The 19588-nt window shown below is 37.5% G+C and overlaps 1 protein-coding gene and 1 long non-coding RNA gene across 3 annotated transcripts in view; one reads left to right on the forward strand and one right to left on the reverse strand.

The window, feature by feature from the left end:
* Window positions 1-1753: 1753 nt before the first annotated feature.
* The window catches only part of LOC118686835 (neuroendocrine protein 7B2-like), a 42221-nt gene continuing 24386 nt past the window's right edge, over window positions 1754-19588 (reverse strand). For both annotated transcript variants that reach the window (XM_036383257.2, XM_036383255.2), the window contains exons 3-6: window positions 16093-16242; window positions 13090-13202; window positions 8404-8457; window positions 1754-4785 (exon numbers count right to left, since the gene is read on the reverse strand). In XM_036383257.2, the coding sequence (XP_036239150.1) occupies window positions 4690-4785; window positions 8404-8457; window positions 13090-13202; window positions 16093-16242 (413 nt within the window). In that variant the 3' untranslated portion in view covers window positions 1754-4689. The remainder of the gene's footprint in view (window positions 4786-8403; window positions 8458-13089; window positions 13203-16092; window positions 16243-19588) is intronic.
* On the forward strand, window positions 4778-6350 carry LOC118686837 (uncharacterized). The gene is made up of 2 exons (XR_004980251.1): window positions 4778-5154; window positions 5251-6350. It is a non-coding gene; the product is annotated as an uncharacterized LOC118686837 (long non-coding RNA).

Genomic DNA, 19588 nt, shown 5'->3' on the forward strand with positions numbered 1-19588 from the left:
AAAATGCTTGAGCATGGTAGACCTAGACCATCAGTGTACTTGGAAAATAGTTCATTTGACCTTTTCATTTCTTGTATTTGAAAATCTTGGCTTAGTTCCCAGTCTTATAGTAGTCAGCTGCATTGGTGACTGATGGGGATCTTCATGATGGCAATTCCACATCCTTTGCCTACAATTGTTTTCAGTTTTTATTTAGTTTGCATGTAAGCAGATCACTGTCAGTGGTTGAGCCCTTCAAGGGAACTTGTTCTTTGCTCATGGTTGGAATCTGCCATTGACCCTAGGCATGACAAACTGACAGACATTTTAAGGGACACAGTAACTATTTTAAAAGCATACTTCTTCTTTGAGATAATTCCTGAATATGATTATTTTTAAAGAGTATTGAAGGTAATTGCATGCCTTTAAGCAAAAATGAATTTTTAAGTGTATGCATATGTATTCATATGGCAGTGGAGTCAACGTTTTCTGTTGGGTTTTTGTTGTTGCTGTCTTCTCTTTAGGGCATATCTCATTGACATCCTCTTTGTATCAAGCATAGCAGAAATATAATTCAATCTAATTGTCAGTTCCGTTAACCTGAAATGTTGGATTCAGGTGTCTCAAAATTGGAGATAATGTCCTCTCCCTGAAAGCCTTGATAGCTTCTGGCTTAGATGGAGAGGTGCCTTAAATCCTAGAAATAGTGACACTTGGCTAACAAAATAGTGAACATACTCATCTCCTTTGTGGATCATGTAGAACTGTCCTTTCCTTGGACATTTTAAATTTTCATGGGATTGTGGTAGCATCCTCTGAATCTCTCTACCTTGCCCTTCTCTTTCCATAAATCTGGGTGTGCGACTTCAGAAAACTGAAAAGTTGTCTTTAAGGTCTCTGTCCTACAGATCCAGGCATTGTCTATTTGCATAAAAAAAAATAATTGCATAAAAATTGTATCACATTATAAGTTGAGGTGAGAACTGGTTTAGTGAGCTTACCAGCAAACAGGCCAGAAGATTTCAAGTTTGTTTTGGGTTAATGTTGTTATAGGCTTTTTCCAAAAAATTTAAATGTTCAAAAATTAGTTTTTTGTACACCATGAAAATGAAAACAAAGCCTTTTCAACACCTCCATAGAGCTACTCTTTAGAGCCTGATTTGAAGGCAGGTCTCCTCTTCATCGTGAAAAAGCTGCTGTCTGCTTCCCCAACTACAGACATTTGGAAACAAAGGGGCTTAAGTGTTACTCTGTTGACATCAAAGCCAAAAACCTAAAGGAATTGGTAGTCATCTTTCTCCCTGTGCCCTTCCTCAGTTTAAGAGATAAGATGGGCTTCATCACATTTTGATAAAATAAGCTTCAGGTCAGCTTTAAATGCAGTCCTGGAAGTGACTCTCAGAACTCTGACATCAGAGAAGTAGTACCCAGCTTCTTTGGATTGCCCCTGAGCTGCTGCAGAGATAGCAGCATGGTTTTGTTGCATTTGGTGAATGCAAATGTGCCAGTAATTAGAAGTATATAATGATTTCCCCACGTTAACAATTCACTAAGCATATTTATATTACTTTCTTCTGTGGGTTAACATCATTACATTCTTTAGTAATGAGTTTATTATCAGACTGTATTGTTTTGAAAAGTGTATTAATGTGTGTGTGTGTGTGTATGCACATGCGCCCCCAGAGTAAGTTTTGTGTCACAAATCAAATATTCTAATCAGTTACACAGTGCTTTTTTTAAACTAGAGTAATGAATATTTCTTTACCAGACAAAATCAATGTTTCAGGGCAATATATTTTATTTTGTATAGCTTCCTTCTAGCACATTGTGTCTCTAATGCATTAGAGGCAATTAACACACTTGCAAATTTTAAAATACTCTAAAAGGTTTTAATTTGATGAAAATTCTAAACAACAGTATCAATATACATGCTCCTTAATTCACATGCATCATAAAGGTAAAAGGGCAATTACACCTGTGCAGCTATTTACATTCTTGTAAATATTGGTTTGGTGAACTCTGAGTGAGGTGGGATAGTTGATATCTTTGTTCATTGATTCTGAAAGACCAGCACTGTGATTATTCTGTTTAAAAAACTGCATACGGATGTTTGGACTCTTATTGGAACAGTAGGAGGGACAAGGATTTTTGCTTATGTTTTTTTGTTTGTTTTTTTTTAAATCAATATGGGACTAGCCAGTCCCAGTACCAAAAGACAGCTCTGCCATGAAGCTGAAATTAGAGTAATAAAATTCATTATCATGGTGCAATAGCTATATTTTATTAAAATTTCACAATAGTACTTCTGAGTCTTCCTGGTGATGCACTCAAGCTGCCTGATGAACTCAGCAGACAGCTGCTCACCACCACACACTTGACTTGCTCCAGCAGACAGTTCCTGTAAGACACATCGTTTTGTGCAGGGTAAACATTTTTACTTTGTTCTTTGCTTGTGTTTAAGGACAAAACCAGGTTTGAATTGTGATTTTTTTCCTTTGCCTGCACTGTGCAGGTCTGTCATACACAGGAGGGCAGCATCTTTTGGTGGCATGCAGGCAGCCTGCCCGGTATCCCTGCTCTGGCCAGTCTGCACTGCTGGATTTCACATTCCCACACAGGGTTGGAGTGACCTCGAGTGCTTCACAAAATTACATGTGGGATTATTGATACTCTTAAGCAAGCAATGCTTCTTTGCCCTTCCCTTTTCAAGCTCCCTATTTACTGTACACACTTCCTTTTATTATGCACTTGTCCTTAAAAAGAGCTTAAAAATGAAATAAATTGCCATCATGGTTGTTTCATTTTTGTGATTCAAATGGATTTTACTGGAGCTATAAGGACAGAATGTAACTCAGATTGTTTCAGAAGTATCGATGGAACAGTCAAGGATGTGAAGAAACACCAATTTCTTAGGAATGGCAGTCTGGGCTCCAAATGCCTGGAAGGCTTGTAGCTCCACCAGTGGCTGGAATGACCATTTCACACACTCTGGGCCACTGGGCATCAGTAAGATTTGATGTCAGATTTAGGCCATTATACATATAGACTCTTTGTTGGTTTTGGATCCATCTTTGTAGATGTGCAGCTTTCAATACCTGTTGAAGACTGAGCAGGAGTGCAGGTAAAAAGAGAGCTCCAGATGCAGAGAATACAAGTTCTGTCACAGGGACAGCTGGATTGCTCCCATCCTGTTCCAGCCACTGGAAGCCAAAGGAGCTCTGTGACTCATCGAAATTCCTCATGCTTGTGTCTTGTGTGAGTATAAACCCCACTTTATGACATACTTTTCATTTTTCTCTTCAAGATTTTTTTTAAAAAGGAAATATGATGAAAGACATGATAGTCCATTCCAAAATTTTGCAATCTACCCATATTTGGCTCGAAAGGCCCAGTTCTCTAAATATATAATTTATTACAAATAACTAAGGGGTGGGACAAAAAAAGCAAATGCCAACAACAGTAATACCTGAGCCATCTTGTTAACTTTAATTTTATATAGCTAGGAACCTTAATTTCTTGTTTGGTTTTTTTTCTTTTTTCTAAGAGGTCATCATTATTTCCCTGTTATCTTTCTATAGGATGGGAAAGGAAACTACTTTTTTTTTCCTCACCATTTCCCTCATATTATTTGTAATATCAGCTGTAAACTAATGCTATTTTCCCTAATTCCAGTGCTCCATTCACATGGCTTGAAATAGTCAGGTGTGTTCTCATCTTTCAGAAAGGGAGAACTCTGGAATATAAAGTTCTTCAATCTCCTAGGGGCAAGAAGGCAATTTAAGCTTCCCAGAACAAATTCAAGAGCAATGATAGCTACAAGTGGTATTAGAGTAGCATATTTTTTCAGAAGATCAACTGTAATGACCTTCATATCCTGGATTTAGATTCAGAGGTTGTTGACACAACCTTATTAACACAGACAAATGTCTCCATCTTTACTTATAATTTAACAACAGTGTAATGCACAAATGCTGCAGTTACTAAGACAAAGAACAGCAGGGGAGATTAATTTTCACATAACAGTTCCATTGATAAGGAAGGAAGATGTTCAAGTGTTCAGCAAAGCTGTAGGCATGGAATGATTAAAACTAACAGAAAAATAGTTCAGTGGATACAGTCAAAAAGCAGTTCTTTAATTCTTAAATTTGCACAGCAATAACAGAGACAAACGAGCCTCTGAAATATTTTGGAAAATGTCACTTTGCAAACCTTGTAGATTGCTTAAATGTTTATTAAAATGGACCAAAAGCCAAAATTCCCTGCGTAAAATAAATACTTTGTCTTTGCTAAGTAACAATATTTGTGAACAAAACATAAAACTATAATTTTCATGTGTCAAACATAGTAACATTTAAGATTAAATGTTGGAGTCAGACTTGGCATTTTTTTTCATCTTCCTATTTACAAGTTTCTCATTAAGACCATTTACCTCACATTAGCTATCAAAAATGACTAACATTTTTAAAGTTTGCTCCATGACTAAAATAAAAACAACAGAAATATCCTTTTGCCATAACTTAACAAAAAGCAGAACCATACTTTTATCATCTAGGAGAACATGCTGTTATAAATACAGCTGGTTTTAATCTACAATTATATAAATAATAAGCATGCTGCCATTCACAAGGATTTTAATAGATGATTATGTATAAGCAATATAATGATCTAGAGGAGGATGGCATGAGTTTTTATCTTTCATTTTTATTGTACTTATTTAGGACTTTTGTCTTCATCTGAAAATTGTGGAACAGACTTCTTTGCTACAACATTATCCAGTCTCTGTCCTTGCAGATAGGGGTTCACACTCTGAAAAAGTTCAAAAATATTTAAACTTATTAGAAACAGGGAAACAGATAAAAGGTAACTAGGATTAGTGAACATATTTATGTATTTCATCTGTCAGATATTTACAGACGTGGGGAAAAATTGCTCTGCCAGGGATTAAATCTAAAAGTCACCAGTGTTTTGTTTCTATTTTTTTTTTTTTTGCGCAAGAATTTAATTCAATCCACTGAAAGGAATACAAGTGAAGGAGGCCTTTCAGGAATATAGAAGAATCTCAATTAAACACTGCCTTTTTGCTCCACTCCTCCTTTCCTCAGCTCAGCAGAGACACACCAGCAGCTCTAACTCCCTAATTCTTGAGGCAGGACAGAACTTGTTGGAGAAGTACAGGTAAGCTTTAGCTTGAATCATCAGCCCCTGATGGCCATTGTGCTGGGACACAAATTAGAGACCACGATTCCAGTTTGACCAAAGCCTCTTGTTCAGCCTGTCTCCTCTCCAGGAAACCCTCGTTGCTTCCTCTCTTGATGCTGAGATAAAAAGCTGCTGGCAAAGAAGCAGAGCCAAACAGGGTTTTGGCATAGAAAATGGCTCTCATAGCACTGCCAGAAGAAGGGAATGCTGAAAGAAGATTCCTGGAGAGGGCTGAACTTCACTTTGCACCATGCAAGCAGCACAATGTGAGGCTGAAGATGAACAGATCCTGTCTCAAAACTGCTTGGAGATCGCAGATGGAGTAACATAGAAATGCTTGAATTTTATCTATACCAATGGAGTAAAATGTATTTACTGTATTTGCAAAGTGACAAGCAGTTCACTGGAGCTTCAGTATTAAGTATCATTTACACCTGCCTTCTGGCTTGTTACAGTGTCAGTGTAAGCAAAATTCAAGTGTATATTGTCTTCTTCACACAGATACAGGCAAAAATTCTAGCATGAAGGCTTTTTGATGCTAATAAAAACTGTTTGCCTAAGGACAAACTTCAGAGGAATGAAAATTTTCCAGTATCTCCTGATTCTTGTCAGGCTGTGTGTCACAGAAATTACTTTTCTTGAGACATTTCTGTGCTTCTTTCACCAAAACTTAGGAATTAAAAAAAAAAAAAAAAAAAGCATTCATAATGGGCATGAAATATTTATTTTCAGCTATCTGAAGTATTTGTCAAATCTCTGGAAAACATTTGGGATTTATCTATCTTCAATTTAGGCCCTTGTGGATGCTATCATTAATACTTAGTCATAGCACAGAGGAGCCCTTTTGCTTTACTTCTCTTAGGTTTGGGTGTTTTGCCTGCTGCAAGTGAAAACAGAAAAATATTAAGAACCAGAAATGAACGTGGAAAAATCTTTGAAAATAAACTAACTCCAATGCTTTAAATTGTTAGAAATAAGACATATGTAAATGATTTGTTTGTGTTTGTTTAAAGAAGTTCTGTTTAATGTTAATTTAGTGAAATTCAACCATTGCATAAACTTCTAAGAATTATTTGAAGATTCCTAGGAAGATTAATTGGTCTTTTTTTTTTGGAATGGTACTTGCTTGCTACTTTTTGAAATAAAGTTGAAGAGAATGAGACTACATAAAATTTTGAATCCTTCTTAACCAACAAAAGAAAACACAAAATATAATGCAAAATACTTTGGCTGATTTGACTAAAATATGTTTAATCCCATGCAGCTGTGCAGAATTGAAAGTAACACAAACTCCCGAGCACCTTTGTACACAGCTCTGAGCCCACAGCAACTCGGTGATCACAGAAATGGTCCTGACACTTCTGGACAGGGCTGTCTGCAAGCACAGACATTTAAAAAAGGGGAGAGCTGCTGGTTAAAATTAGATGTCACTGCAAACCTCCTTGTCTTGCAGTGGAAGTGCTGCAGAGAGATGAGCACAGCAGCACGTGGTGAACACTGATATGTGTATGCACGCTTGCACGTGTGCCTGTAGAGGCACACAGAAATACATGAATATGCACACATGCTCAGAAGATGTGGTTTTCTAGACTCCAGTGGTGCCTCTGTGACTATTTCACTACAGCCCTGGATAGACACAGCAGGGTTACTACACACACTGTTACACAGGACTTGTTTTAACCTCAGACGGGGACATTCAAAATCAATTTGTTGCCAGATCCCAAAACTGTGTCTGTGCAGAAAGGCAGGGAGGGGTGGCAGGGAGCACAAGAGGCAGGAGGGGAATCCAGGGGACTTCTTGATTTCTAGAAAAACACACTCCCCTACTGATAGTTCTAGGTTACTCTTCTGCTGATAAAGTGGAGATTCTGAATTGTGCATTAAATCATTAGAAATTATTACAGTATTACCCTAAAATAATTTAAATTATATTGATTCTATTAAATTCTAATGAATTTAGCATTAAGTGACATGTAGGTGCTAGGAAAATCAGTCTGATTATTTAATAAGTCTGTAAAGCAATTCACCTTCAAAATTCTGGGCTACCCCTGGCCATGTAGCTGCCAAGTGTCTCCAGCTAGTACTTCTTTTGTATCAAACTGTGTCAGTCAGCTCACAGAAAGAAAATGTTCTTTTTTTCCCCTCATGTATATGTTGCATGAATTCTACTTTAACATGCTGTTCTAGCTATTAATAAATATTCTGCTGAATTATTTCCAGAGTAAATTCTACTTAAAAATTAAAGTCAGGTGACTACCTTTTTTTACTTTTCAACTAAAAAACTCAAAAATCAAATGTAAGCATGAAGCAAGTACTAAGCTCAGGTCAGATCATTAACTTATGGTTGAAGTGCCAGCTGCCAGTGATGTCTGAATCAGGAAAAAAATCAACTCATCTTCTCCCTTTCTAGCAGAGACTTAAAATTTGAGAGTTACAAAATAAATAAATCATCTTCGCTTATGCTCGTTATTTTAAACTATATTTACTTCATTTACAATATAAACTGTGCTGTCATATTTTGAAAAGCTACTTTCTGGCAGAGAGCTAGACTTTTTCTTTTTGTAAAAATAATACACAGCAGCAAAGCTGAAGATGTCGACTCTTACTGAATGTGACTTTTTCTTGTTAATTAAAGAAAGGCTGACGCTACCAAAAAAGAGAGAGTATGAGGCAGACTGTGCAGAATCTCTCTGTGTGGGTTGCCTTCCTTGTTACAGGAGCAGAACAGTGAGAACCTTTTCATCTTTGTCTTTCAAGCAAGTGGGACACAGTGATAGGAGTTTCATCTGGGGTAGATCAGATAAAGAACCACCTCTAGTGTTATTTACACCCAAAAATATATTCACACACATAGATAGCGGTAATTAAATTTACTAATTTTTTAGTAGGAATTTTCAAATTCTGAGATTATTTTAGAGATCTTTAAATAATTTTAAATGGTTTTAAGCAAATAGAATCAATTTTAAAAGACAGACAATACAAGGTTTTATAATGTTCTGCACTTGAGTGTATCTTCTGAAAGCAAGAGTCTGTTTTGAGGAATAAGGCTTGTGCCCAGTGTACAGTCCTTAAGCTAGCTATAGCAGTTTATCACAGGGAGTTCCTGACACATAATCTAAAGTATAATACAAATGCATTAGACTATCTCTTCATTTCAACAATATGGTTTTAATTTTTATTAGGTCTCTAGATTATATAGGGGCTATGAAATATTCAGATAGTTACCCTCTTTCTTCTTTTTGGACCACCGTTGATTTTCTCAAAGAGTAAATTCTTGCTCTGAAAAGGAAAAAAAAACCAACACAGCCATCAAATCCATTACACTCTTCTTTTAAAATACTACTTCTGCTATTAAATACTATCAAGTCTAGAGGAGTGTGTAGTTTTATGGGAGAAATAAACCACAAATAAATATCTGTGTATTCCTACTGAGAATCACAGTTCGTCAGGAGCAGTCACAGCCTTACCAACAATTTAAAAGCCAGTAATTTTCCACTATGTTATGCCCCATGTTCAGGCAATAAGGGCTTCAAGTATGTGCTGTACAGTCTGGATGTTCCCTATCATGTGATACATGGTATAATTTTTTTTTTTTTTTTTAAGAAAAGGCAGAAGGAAAAAGAAAAATAAGAATGTGAAGGAGAAGAAGCAGGAGTCCTGCCTCTGGTATATCTTTATATACATTTGAGGTGACACAAGAACAGGAGCAAAAAAATTTGCTTTACAAGGGATTTTCTAATTCCTTTTAAAAACAAAAATAGGCGTCATTCCTACTGTTTTGTTGTCTTTGCTTATTCCCTTCCAGATATCAACACTTCCCAGTGCAAAGTTCTGCTGAAAGGAGTTCAGCGCCAACTCTTCCTTTGTTTAAGTAGTGCCCTCAATAAAGCTTCTAAAAACCATTTGGTCTATAACATTTTTAATGGCAAACCTTTTAAAAACTGCCAGAAACATCTTGGCAGAAGAGAAAGTTATGATGATGAGAAAAGAAAATGAAAAAAAAAACCCAACACAAAAAACCCCCTCTGACCATAGTTTACATAAGTGCATCCACATATTGTTGTATTTCTTATAAGTAGTGAATTCTAATAAAGTCTGGAATAACACACACATGTTCAACACATTTTGTTTCAATTCTGTGTTATGAAGAAAACCAAAACCAAACCCTAACCTGAAAATGGAAGGAGAGAAGAATTACATGTATAAAAGCAGAAGACTATATAAACAAGGCCATTAATTCTGCTATAAACAACTGACCTAACATTGATTATATAAATAGAAAGTGTAATTCTAGCACGAGACAAATTCACCAAACACGTCTAACTCTCTCTGCAGCCTTGATATGAGAAAAAACAAACATTTTCAAGTGTTACAATGAAACCTGCCAAAATTGTCTGTTTTGTACTTCTTGTGTTCATTAAACCTCAAATTCACAAAGCCTATCTCTTATCCAACCTCAGTTATTTTGTCTGAGCTGTTCCAAAAGGGAACAGAGATGAAGTTGGCCAAGGGGAACATTCTTGGCTAGTCATTTATGCGGGCTCACTTCAGGAAAACTTAAATTTAACATTTTAAGGAAACTCAAGGATGCATGAATTATTCTCCTTAGGAAACAAAGCACCATCAAAGCTTCTCTGTCTAAAGTATTTGACCTTGTACTTTCATGAGAGGAAAATGGGTGTTTCTGAAATAAAAATTATTTCATGGACTACTGGAGCTAGCATTTCCATCATTCTGAAAAAATTCTTACAATTGAACTATCCCTGCTCAAGGAAACCATATTTTGTTTAGTCTGTTTGAGAAAATGTTTTAAGACCCTAAGTACTGCTGTAGCATTATGTGGAGTACAAAGCAAATATGGTTGTGGAGCATGAGTTAAGAACATACTTGTATGATAATAGCAATCCTGAAAGTATGTTCCACTGCGTAATGGCCTGACCTCATCAGCCACCAAAATCTGCCATGAAGTGTTCATCCTTCACTGAGAGGTTGTTAAGGATGAAGGCACAGAGTTTTCTTCAGTTAAAGATACACCTCATGTAGAGACATGCTGCACGTGGTTTTCTACTTTTCCCTCACTCCTGGAGCTTCCTTTGTATCCTCTTGGCTACTTGGATTAGAGTACTACAGGCTGGGATTTGGGTGGAAAAAATCAGAAGTAAAAATGCTTTAAATCAACAAAATATGTAAGAGGTTTTTACATTTGATTGTAAATTGTATAGTGTAAATTATCTTTGTGCAAGTGTTTCTGGATGCCAACAACACTTCTTCAAACCATCCAAAGAGCCAAGATGCAAGAAAGGTACACTCAGAAAGTGTGTATGTCCTATAAGGAAAAGTCTGAACTGGGGGAAAAATCTCTGAAATCTTAGAAACTACAGTTGTACACAAGGATAGAAAACTCCAAAAGTCACTCAACCTATTATTTCCACTGTCCCCTCTGTGTTTTCCCCATATGAGGAGAGTATAACCCATGGATCTCACTCTATAAATAGAGTCTGTTCTTGAGACTTCTCACTGGCCAGCATATTGATATATGGGGAGCTATCCCAAAGACAGAAAAATTCTTCCCCTTTCTCCCCACTCCTAACCCTGTATATATTTATTATGATTTATATATTTGTATCTGCAGATGTATTAGCAGTGTTTACATGTAATATTTAGCACCATGTACTTTGCTGCATGAGACAGCTTCTCGACTGGCTTGACCCTTATAAAATGTGTGTTATTCACAGGATACTGCAGAGGTCCCACAGCTCTGCAAGCATGACAGTGTGTCACCAAAACAACCCAACCAACCTGTTTCTGTCCCAGTAGGACAAACAGGTCCTTTTTTTATGACCTGCTAATGGAATCTGGGTTTTTCTGTGGTTACACTAAGGAATGCACGTTGGTTCACTGGAAGCTGTAACACTTCTTCAAGCACACAGTGGTAGGAAAAGGCTGGGGAGAGGCTCCCCCAAGATCTGGGAGCACATGCCAGCCTCCATGGGCCCAGCAGACACTGGCTGCAGGAGCTGCAGCTGGTGATGACAGCCTGGTGCCCACTCAGCTGGCAAGAGCTGCTGGAAACACAGTCTGTGAGCACACAACCATCACTGCCCCTGGCCCTAGGCTCTTCAACAGGAGAAGCAGGAACAAACTGTGTGGGCAGAGGGAATTTTAGGCGCTGGGGGAGGGTGAGGATGCACAGCTACCCAGTAGGCAGCCCACAGCCAGCTGTGTTGGTCATTTACAACTTATTGCAGACAACAGTGAGTGCCCTAAAAGATCTGATCTACTTCAGTTCTGCTTTATAAGCAAACACTTAATTCTTGGAGTGTTTACTTGATTTTTCCAGAGAATTAAAAATAAAAACTGCAGCCACAAAAAGATACCACTGTATTTATATTTTTACCATTTGGTAATATGGAATTAGGAGATGATCAGGGTTGTTCTCCTGGATCTCAGCCGAATATTTGCTCATGCACATGACCAGCTGTTTCATTGCTAATTTAAAAGATCTGGACTTGGCTAAGCTGCGGCTAAATATGATTACTGTTTAGTACCCAGAAGTGTTTTAATCCATACATGAGCAGCTTTTTCTCCTGAATTAGTAGTGATGGATGGAGATACAAAAAAGCCCAGGATTCGCTAATGATTTACTATCATTTATTAAGTATATATGTTGCTGATGACAACACAGTATGTATGCTTGATTCTGAAATATTGCTATAGGCCAAAGATTTACAGAAGTGCCTTTGTAGTCTTCAGAATGGTATTATGAAAGTAAAGTACTCATGAATAATAAGAAAACTAACAGTCTTATCTGGCATAAATAAGAACGCTCACCATCTGGTGTTTTTGAAATGAAAACCTTTGATGGTAATTACGTAGAATGCAACAAGTTTCCAAAATTTGGATTTTTGGCATGATTCTCTCCAGAAATTTAACACTCACATAAGTAATTAAGACTATAAATCTTATACTGGTTTGATTATGAAGATGAATCATTGTCTCAAAATTACAGCAGGAGAAGAGACTGCCAAACATGTCCATTTATCGATGTATGCTTACAGAGCACTGGTTTAGTGCAATCTTAAGTGAAGTGTTATAACAATGTAAAATGAGATTTCATTATTTGCTCTACAAGCCTAAATTATGATCATTGTTATTGTTTTCCTGGCGCCTGAAAATGGATTTGGGATTGGACATTTTAACTGAAGTAATCCAAGATTAAGTGGTAGAGCTTTCTTTGGAGCCTCTAGCCTGCAGAAATAGTCTAGCTGCAGTTATTAAAGTCCATGTATGCTCAGAGCAAGATTCTTGCCCTTAGTGTAGCTCACTGTGTTTATTACACGTGATGTGTCAAATAGGTGTTCAATATAATACAGTGCATAATCTGACTAGAGGAAGAAGCAGCATCAAATCCTCCAAAATCCTTAAGGTGAGGAGGATTTCTTAAGGCAAATTGTCATCCTAGATTTTTTAAGCTGTTTTAACCTGCTGAACTCCATCTATCTGTATTTTCTTTCTATTTCTTATATATGTAGCTGAACAGTGCATAGTCACTGAACATGGATATTCTTTCAGATTAAGGCCATTTTATATTTTGAAATCTTAAAATCTGCACTAATTTTGGCTGCATGTTCACTGTAGTTTGAAATGTGGATTTTTGCACTTATCAAGCTGTCATGCTTTGGGACAGGTAATAGAACAAGGATTTCTGCTTTCTGTTTTTCTGGGGTGTTTATCAATCACAAACACTATTTCTGTTTTTCAGGCCAAGTTCACCTTTTTTGAGAAGTTTCCCTCAGGGTGATAACTTCCAGCATTAAGGACAATATCATCCTCATGGGTTCATAGTGTCCCACACAGCAGACAATATCCAGTTTCACATGCAACAAAAATAAGCAAGAAGCACGTACTCACCCACTTGCCCCTGTTGGGATAGTCATGCTCTGGATCAAAAAGGTGTTGGTGCAGTTGGTATTCCCTGCTGAACTCTGCTGTGTCTGGGGTGTTTTCTAGACACCCATCATCAACTGCAAAAGAAAGCACGGAGTGCTCAGTAGCTTTGAAACACACAACCTGTGCCACATTAGTCAGCAAACTTCTTAAATGCAATCATGCAATTAAAAAAACATAAAGAACTGGATGACTGGAAAACACCAGTATTTTTTCTTTTGAAACAAATTTTTCAGAATGTATTTATTTTTAAAAAATCCTCACAACTTAATGAAAACTGAAGGAGTTTATTTTCCAAGCTCTTTCCCTCCTTTATGTTTTTCTTTTTATTATTGCACTTGGTTTTAACTAGAATTGCATCCTGTTCTGATTCAGAAGAGATATTCTTTTCCCTTTTAAATGCTCACAAATTATTTTAGAAATTGGTAAGGCAATACTTTTGAAGGTCATGGTAAAAGAGTGCTGTGAGCAAAGACAGAATTTCTTTCAGTGAGTAGCTAGCTCTTCCTGGAGCTCCATTTCTGGTTTGCTACTTTGTTCAAACTGGCTGAAAATCATTTCTGCATCATAAGACCTCATAAAAATGCTATGTAGGAGAAGTTTTATGATGAGAACATTTCTGTAGATTGGTAACTAATCTAATTGGTCCAGAAACCTCCTATAACCATAATGGATGGTTTTGTGGGCAGTGTCACATCAAGATAATATCCTTATAAAAATCAACTTGGGGTCTTTTTACCAAAGTAAGTCATCTTTAGCTGACACAAAGGTTCAGTATCTTGAGGCCAGAGTAGCTTTTTGGATAGAGTCTGCTCCTGGAGCTCCCACTGCTTAGCCAGCATGGGGAGCTTGCAGTCCAAGTTCCTCTCAGACATACCCAAGGAGATCCTACCAGCCAGGGCATGATGCTGGGCATTCAAACAGCTGCAGCTGCCAGAACACAGGAACTCCAGAGCACACACCTGTGGACTTTCCCTTCTGTCCTTGTGTGTCATCATGTAAAAAGATCTGCAGATAGATTGTCTTTTTCCCTCAGATGTGGGTAAAGCCTTGACTTAAGACTGAGTTGATTCAATGACCTGAGGAGGTTATTCTGAGTTCAACAGATCCAGCTTTCTCTCTTTTCTCATTGGGACTTGCCAATAGAAAACAGGGGAAAACTCTTCATACTGGCTAAGTAACTCAGAAACTATTAAAGCATTTAGAAATAATTTCAGTCTCATCAGGGGCAAGGTTATATCAAGAGAGAAACAGGTAACAACAGAAGTGTGGTAGACCTCAGAGCATTTGTATCTTTTGGTAGAAAACAGAAAGGGCAGCTGGACACATGGGTGTCCTCTATGACTGCTAATCCAAAAGTCTTCCACTCATCTGCTCCAGGCTTATGTATTCCTGCTGTGGAATGTGCATATGTAGACAGTAACTGGAAAAATTGTTTTCCATTAAGCAAATCCACAGACCTGATTGAGGAAGGCCTCTGGTAATTTGTATGCATAATACAGTCACCACTTGAATTCCATTTAAGGCTCTGAAAAACATTTTACTCTTATCCTAGCAGATACTATCTTCACTCATAGCATACCTATGACAGAGCCATTTATCTGAGCAGGCAGCACTTCCCTGAAAATTCCCCCCTGTTCAGATCTGACTGTATTAGCTTAGCTAACAACTTTTATTTCACCTAAGACAAAAAAATTGAAGGGATTTTCAAAGGCATTTCCCTGGATGCCATGTCTTTAATTTATGTATCTAATCATGAACAGAAGTCTAATGGGCAAGCACGGAAGATAGAAAGTCCATGTGTGTGCTTGTGTGTGTATGAGAAAATCTAAACCCATCATTTGCAACTTGTCAGACAACAGCTATAGTGAACAAATTGGAAGATGAGGTATTATTCCAGAAGAGATGAAGGCATCATCACCAAATCGGCTGTAATAGGAAACAGTAAGGGAGGACAATTTGAAATTTTGTCAAATTTTTGAATGAAATGCAAAAACACTTCACAGTGAAAAAAACTTTTATAACAAATATTATTTTCTTATTAATTCTAAGATAGCTAGAACATTTTAAATAAGAATACTGACAACTGTTCTGCATAATCCAAAAAATATAAAAGAAGACTAAACAGAAAACATTTTGAAAGGATGTCTTAGCTGACAAATAAAAAATCAGAGTTCACATTCCCAGCTCCAGGTCCCAAGGCAGCCAATGGGTGTTTTACTACTGCTTTCAGTCCTGGAAGCCATTCCTTGGCTCAAGTAAGAGGAAGGAGACCCATTCTCCCAGGGTATGTGTACAGCATGCACACGCAGGGCTGTTTCAGTGACCCTCGGGCAGCAGCCCCCAGGCTCGGTGCCGGCGCAGTGTCAGCCTGGGGACAGACAGACAGACAGACACCCCACATGTGCTGGCCCCGCTCTGCTCTGGAGGCTGCGCTGCCCCAGCCAGCCTGCAGTGCCGTGGGCTGCAGCCGTGCCGCTCCCCTCTTCTGGCACAGATGAGCTGTAAAGCTGCATGGATTGGAGCCGAGGTATCTTAAATATTGACTCATGGTCTGGGTTGGAGATCAGGGCAGACAGTTTCATTCCTCTTGGCACAATGAAAGTCTCTAAAATAAGGGTAAATCTCATCTTGAAAAAAAGAATAACTTTTTTCAGGGGTCAGCTTAAAAATGAACTCCCTTGGGAACATGATGGTCTCATAAATCTCACTATCTTCTACTCTGAGATTAAGATGATTTCTTCCACCTTCTCCAGGGTCATACAGCAATACAGGATATGCACATATTCTTTAAAAAAAGATTAAAAAAAAGCTCATCTGAAACACTAAAACACCCAACTTCTCAACAGTTCTTGTCCTGGGGCATAGAATGAAAAAACCCCTCATTTCTGATAACAGGCTGTACAGTGCTGAAAGACAGGATGATGTACAGTGAAGACAGAGGTACAAAGGGCAGAGCTGAATTACCTGTTTTTCCAATAGGGCAGGGATTTGGAGGGTCAGGATATCCTTGATCTTCACTGAAATCCTTTGGTACATTGTCTCCTGTCAGCTCAGCCACGATATTTGGGATATTGCCATAAGGACCCAAGTGCTGGAGACCCTCATGAGCACCACCTAGCAAAGACAATTTATGCACAGTCGTTTCATGAGATTAAAATGTGAGTACTTTAGCTGGTGCAAGCAATCTACACTTCAATTTAAAATATAATATCTCTCTCATATATATATAATTGTTTTAGAGACAAATCCAAATTTAGATTTGAAGTATCTCTTCTAGAAACATAACCATGTGACCTAAATCCAGTAACTTAGATAATTAAAAATGAAACTAGGAAACACATATTATTAGTCTTATGGTTGTTTTTTATCTTAACTATGAAAATTCTAGGCAAGAAAATGAAAAAAAATAGACATCATGAAACCTAGTATATCTAAAGCACAATTATCTTCAGTCACTGATACTATTACTGTTCATCATGGCAACTAACAATAGGAGATACTGGCATCATGGCAGGAAGACAACGTTAATGATGCTGTAGAAAGAAATACTACCTGCACAGACTAGAAATACATTAATAAATTAAGTCCCAAAAGGGCTTAAGATATAAAGGTCCATAGGGACCCAGGGCATTCTAGCAAATTTGGTTGTGTACACCTAGAACAAATATTTTTAAATGAAACCAATTCTTAAATGTAAATTTGCATTTCCTGTTGTAATGATGAAAAGTGGTGAAGAGTCCCTGTTGTTGATGGGAATTCTTGTTCACATATACCTCCACAGTAGTCAGTGTGTTACAAAGCATCCCAGGCAGTGACTTCACACTTTTACACACAAGATTTTCCCTGTGGGGCCCAGGGAAAAGAGCAGCATCACTGCAGGGTTACAGCAGCAGAGCGCAGCAGGTTTTGTAACCCAGTGGCAGAGGACACAATGATGGGCCTGCTGTGCTTGGGCAACTGCACCCAAAACTGCTGTGCTGTGGCCACCTCCCACTCACCTCAGCTGGGTGCCCTGCCTTTGACAAGCAGGGCCTTCCACTGAAGATTTGGGAACCAAGCTCAGGCCACGCTCTCTCTCTGTGCCTCTCTACAAATAATTATCTGTCCCAGATCTTTTCTGCATGCCTTACTGGCCAAATGCATCCACAGGCTAAATCCCAGCTGCTTGTGGAGTTTTTTTAAGTACTATTGTACACTATTCTTTTGAATTTCAGACATAATACGTTAGTTTCAAGCATGTTCTTTCTCCCTGACAAAGACAGCCACCACACACACTGCAGCAATGGAGTTGCTTGTGTGACAGCAAAGTAATATTTTTTTAAGCCCTATATAATGAGGGATAACAACATACAGTCAACATATAAATTCTACTAACAATGAATTGAGAGAAAAAGGAATTTGAACAATTGGAAAATATGAGTTAAAGAGTGAATGCAGACAAAACTGCTTGGGTAAATAGCAAAATCACCATAGTATCACCAAATGGTCTTATTTCAAATTTATTTATTTTTCATAGATCCAGAAGATGTGCATAAAGCCTCTGAACATGAAAGTTGCTCCAAAAGAACCATTCAAGTACTCCTGTCCCAAATTACAAATAAATATTAGCAGCCTAAATCATCTTTTATATAGCCAAACATTGTGAGCTAACTTAATCACTTGCAAAAATTGCTAACAGAAGGCAATCTAATACAAAATTCAAATTTTGTATTCATTTCTACATTTAGAAATGGAAGTTGAGGCAAATTTTGCAAATTGATTTTGCAAATGACCAGTTGGATGTTGGCATTCTAGCAAAGAAAATTAGTCTATAAGCACATATATTTCCATTTTATTTGCACAATAGACTAAAATCTATTCAATGTGCTAATTTTCCCCCTCAAGTACAAGTCTCTTATTCTGTAATGCAGTGTTGCAGAAAAGATATATAACAAAACATAAAACCACCCCTATAAAAGAACTGCATCTCTGTTATATGGGAATTTGGCATGTAGCTGCCACGAGACCTGGTACTAAAACCAGAACAGCACTATCCTCACTGTGAGCTTTATTATACCTTGAGTCCATAGCCCACACAAAAATCACACTCATAACACAATAATGCTATGGTGATGAGGTTAAAGAAAACTATAACATACATTTAACCTAATGTAATTTAATATCATGTCTAATATATAGCATAAAATACTTCTTTTGTCCTGAGTTCCTTCACATGAAGATTGATTATAGGTATGTACTTAAAAGCACCAGGTTATGATTCTGCTGTAAACTATGGAACCACATAATCAATACGTGTTTGAACATCCTGTATACAATGGTGTTCACTATGGGACAATCCATCAGATAGAAGCCTATCTGTGCTTGCATGTGGTGCAGACCTCTTGGCACCAAAGCTCCATCCATAAAGAAAACAGAGGTACTTAGCAGGCTCCAGTGTGCTATATATACATGTAAGTTTAAACCGACTGCCAAGAATTCCCTTGACTGAGTACAAACCAATCTTTTTATATTAATATAAAGGATTGTTTCCTTTAGGTATAAATGTCCAGGATCATTTGAGGGTTTTTCCTTTCTTTCCAAAAGAGCTGCAGACAATAGCACCTGCTCTGGTGCCATAATTTAGCACCCTTGAGTGATTTAACAGCATCAGCAAAGCTCATTCCTTATAAACTCTGATAAATAGTGCACTCAGCAAAGACTACAATAATAAAAATGAAATGCTACAAATATATGAAGCTGGGGTACTATTACAGTAACTCTCATTAGTTGCATTAGTTTTGGTATTATAACATTACTGATTTAAAGAAACATATTAGGATTAAATGCACTGCAGCTACCAAGTCAAAATATTGGAATACAAACATATACAGTCAGCTACAAAAATAGCAGAAGATCAGTTTCTTGAACCTTGAGGCAGAGCCTGAAAGAAAACGACAAGGCAACTCAATACCAAGAAACTTTTCATAATTTGCTATCCAGAGGAATCATGAGAGATATCATTGTTAAATTATTCAAACTTGGACTACCAAAAATCCAGAGTAGTACAGACAATACCCTTGTACTGAGAAAGGATGAGCTAGATAAATCTATGCTTTTTTCCGTATCTCCTTACTTACACGAACAGGCTTTTCTGTGTCGCATACTAACAAAGAAAACACTCCAAAACAATCAGCTCCCTTTCACGCGCAGGATTTTGTGAGCATTTATTATTAGGTATTTGACATTCCTACAGGATAAACTAGAGGTTTAGATCTCTTGGGCTAAGATCAGCACTATGCATATATATGCAAATATATGCATATATGTAGTCATCTAGCACTAGTCTTGAACTGCTGCAGGGTGGGAAACAAAAAAAAAGAACAATGCCTCTACCATTATTTTAATTCTGGAAAAGTATTTTATCAGCTGATTTCAGTTAGAGATCCTTGGAATGATTACAAGTTTAAAGTGCATACATTTC

The sequence above is a fragment of the Molothrus ater genome, chromosome 6, assembly GCF_012460135.2.
Source record: "Molothrus ater isolate BHLD 08-10-18 breed brown headed cowbird chromosome 6, BPBGC_Mater_1.1, whole genome shotgun sequence".
NCBI lineage: Eukaryota > Metazoa > Chordata > Aves > Passeriformes > Icteridae > Molothrus > Molothrus ater.